Genomic DNA, 3,780 nt, shown 5'->3' with positions numbered 1-3,780 from the left:
CTAACGATTTTGGCCGATGGAGCGGCACTTATTCTTTGCTCCTTTGGGCCGACCAATCTTCTTCTCGGATGGATTAGATATCTGATTTCTATATCGTCTGCGAATAAGAAACGATTTGAGTTTACGAATTATTTCTGGAACTCCTTCCCCCGAGGAAAATTTCAGACTTGGTCCTCAGGATGGTCACAAGTGGCCCGCGGGATGATGAAAAGAATTATTAGCATCATGATCACTATAATGGAAAATAATGTCGATTAAATTTTGTTACTAATAATCTTATCATTTAAAATCAAATGATAATGATGATGATATAGAAGTACGTATTGATAAGTACTATAGAATTTCATCCTTTGTCAGCCCTTAAGATGGTAGCTGAAGTGACAAGTAGTCTGCGAAGGGTTTTGATTTGACACCACTGCCTTCTAAATTTTTTATGGGAATTTATTTAACGCTTTGTTTGTTCCAGAAACGCTCTTTGTTGACGAAAAAGCTAGGAGTGCTTTCGAGGCGTCTCAAAGGTGACCAATGCACAACAACCAAAGCATTCACGTTTGCCAGTTCAAACAATTTCATGCATAAAAAAAGTTTACTGCAACATTGTGATGTTGGTAATGTAAGAAGACTTTTTATGACCGATTTGGTGAAGACTGTTATGGAAACAACGAGAAAACACGATATAAGGTATTATAAGTGAATTTAATTAATATAACATGACAAATATTATATATAAATGCAAATATTTCTATAACAGCATAGGAAGTAAATTAAGTACAATTTAATTAGTCTATTTTGGTGATGAATATATTGTCACCCCCACTCCTAATTAATTCAGTTTATGTTATGTGCCACATTTTGAGGAAAAATAAATTTAGTATTTCCCTAAAATATATATCTATACGAAAAATTATACATGAAATTTAACCTTTACTGAGAAAAATTGACACCAATGGGGAAAAGCAGTCGGATGTGTGACCTCATCACTAATCCCTATTTTGATTCACATTTCCTGATATATCGTCACGTTCATTAGGTACTTAATGAGTCGACTAGTGTAGACCTAGAGATGGAAATACAATGAAACTTTTTATTTCAAATACATATCTTTATGAATTGATTAGTTTTAATCTCCATTTCATATTCTATATATTCACATACATACACACATACATATATATGTGTGTGTGTGTAATATATATGTATGTATATACGAATATGTATTTATATGTGTCATATACATACATACATACATATATATATATATATATATATATATATATATATATATATATATATATATATATATATATATATATATATATATATACCTTTTCACTTCAAACACATAACTTTATAAATTGATTAGCTTTAATCTCCATTTCATATCCTATATATTCATACACACACACTTATGTGTGTCATATATATATATATATATATATATATATATATATATATATATATATATATATATATATATATATATATATATATGTATATATATATATATATATATATAAATATATATATATATGTATATATATATATATATATATATATATATATATATATATATATATATATATATATGTGTGTGTGTGTGTGTGTGTGTGTGTGTGTGTGTGTATGTGTGTGTGTGTGTGTGTGTGTGTGTGTGTGTGTGTGTGTCGGTGTGTGCATAAGTTCAATTATATGCATATGCATATATATATATATATATATATATATATATATATATATATATATATATACATATATATATATATATATACATGTATATATATATATATATATATATATATATATATATATATATATATATATATATATATATATTATGTGTGAACTTGTATGTGTTTATATATATAAATGTATATATTTATGTACATAGATACACATATATGTTAATGGTGAAACTGAACAGTTTGTTGACGTGCAATCAACAATACTTGATAAATCTGAACAGTTTATGGAAGAGGAAGAATCAGTGTTTGATAAATCTGAACAGTTTATTGAAGAGAAAGCATCAGTGTTTCATAAATTTGAACAGTTTATTGAAGAGGAAGCATCTGTGTTTGATGAACGCAAACAAATTGTTGACGAGTAGTAATATGCTTGTAGAGATTTCTAAGAATCTGGATAAGCTGAACTTGCTATATCAAGAAAATAGCGTCACTAGCAACACACACACACACACACACACACACGCACACACACACACACACACACACACACACACACACACACACACACACACACACACACACACACACACACACACAAAGACACACACGCACACATACATATTTCTCTCTGTCTCTTTCTATCCCTATATGTATAATATATATATATATATATATATATATATATATATATATATATATATATATATATATTCAAATATATGTATATTATATATATATATATTTATAGATATATACATATCTATATATCTATGCTTGTATATATATATGTGTGTGTGTATGGTGTGTGTGTGTGTGTGTGTGTGTGTGTGTGTGTGTGTGTGTGTGTGTGTGTGTGTGTGTGTGTACATATATTCAAATATATATAATATATATATGTATATATACATATATATATTCATATATGTATATATATACATATGTGTGTGTTTGTCTCTTTCTGAATATATATATATATATATATATATATATATATATATATATATATATATATATATATATATATATATATATATATATATATATATATGTGCAGAAAGAGACAAACACACACACACACATAACTGATGCTAAAGATACATGTATAGTTACTAGTCAACATGCCCATATACCTAAAAAAATCAGTTCCATATTCAAATGTTTGATATGCTTATTCATCTCTTTTATGATCTAATGGCATGTTGATATTCATTCTCCGACTATTTTCATTATCAAACAAAACTCACTCTTATTTTAATCAATTTACGATTCCATTTAAGATGCTCGAGTGATTATCTATTATTATTTCATACAACAAATCTATATGACAAGGAATTCTTCGCAAACAGTTTGAATTGAACTGCATGATTTACATGTGTATATCAATAACAGATGAAAATTGTTATAAAAAGTTTATTCCATAATTTCCAACAAAAACATTTTAAAAAATCAAGTCATGATAAAATATCTTCAAGCGCTGAGGTGCCAATACTAGAAGTCCCTTTGGCTGCAATGCCTGTACGATGACGTGGAGCTTCACTTTCCCTCAGTTTTCTCATACTAAATTAATATGACATGAGATCGCAACTATGCTGACACCACCTTGAATGTTCCTCTTGCCCCGATTCCAACACGATGACGAAGCGCTCCTTCTTCCGTCAACTTTCGTACAGACTTGTTAATGTAGATGGCCTTCTTCTGCGAATCAATTCCAGCATTTTCCTTGAGGTATTTCTTAACTGCCTGAAGAGACGTTCCTTTGCGGTTGTCTAAAGCCTCGAAGGCCCTGAGGACAAGGTCGACGAACTTCACGGGATATTCTGCGTCCGTCTTCGTTTTAGGCCGACCTCGTTTTTCGGCCGCCTTCGTCTTGACAGTTTTCTTAGCTTTTATGATTTTGGACGAGGGAACGGAAGCCTTGTTCTTCGCTCCTTTGGGACGACCTCGCTTCTTCTGCACTTCTCCCTTCTTCTTTGACTTTGAAGCCGGTATCACAGACGACTTGTTTTTTGAACCTTTGGGACGACCACGCTTCTTTTGCTCCGTCTGGACTTCATTCTTCTTTGACTTTGAAACTGGCGCCATATCGAATGCTTGTGAA

The 3,780-nt window shown here is 30.3% G+C and overlaps 1 protein-coding gene across 1 annotated transcript; it reads right to left on the bottom strand.

Moving 5' to 3' along the window:
* On the bottom strand, positions 1-3,764 carry LOC138863745 (histone H1.0-like). Its single transcript, XM_070128579.1, has 3 exons — positions 3,282-3,764; positions 1,002-1,057; positions 1-97 (listed from the first exon to the last, which is right to left on the bottom strand). Exons 1-3 carry the CDS (start codon positions 3,762-3,764, stop codon positions 1-3), a joined length of 636 nt encoding a protein of 211 aa, XP_069984680.1.
* Between the last annotated feature and the right edge of the window lie 16 nt (positions 3,765-3,780).

Source organism: Penaeus vannamei, chromosome 13, assembly GCF_042767895.1.
Source record: "Penaeus vannamei isolate JL-2024 chromosome 13, ASM4276789v1, whole genome shotgun sequence".
NCBI lineage: Eukaryota > Metazoa > Arthropoda > Malacostraca > Decapoda > Penaeidae > Penaeus > Penaeus vannamei.
This window is presented reverse-complemented; position numbering and strand designations above follow the sequence as displayed.

Coding starts and splice junctions, on each gene's coding strand:
- LOC138863745 (XM_070128579.1), bottom strand. CDS start 3,764: ATGGCGCCAGTTTCAAAGTCAAAGAAGAATGAAGTCCAGACGGAGCAA. Junction 1,058..3,281: donor GGGCAAGAGGAACATTCAAG/GTGGTGTCAGCA, acceptor TTCCATCTCTAG/GTCTACACTAGTCGACTCAT. Junction 98..1,001: donor GTGACGATATATCAGGAAAT/GTGAATCAAAAT, acceptor TCTTATTCGCAG/ACGATATAGAAATCAGATAT.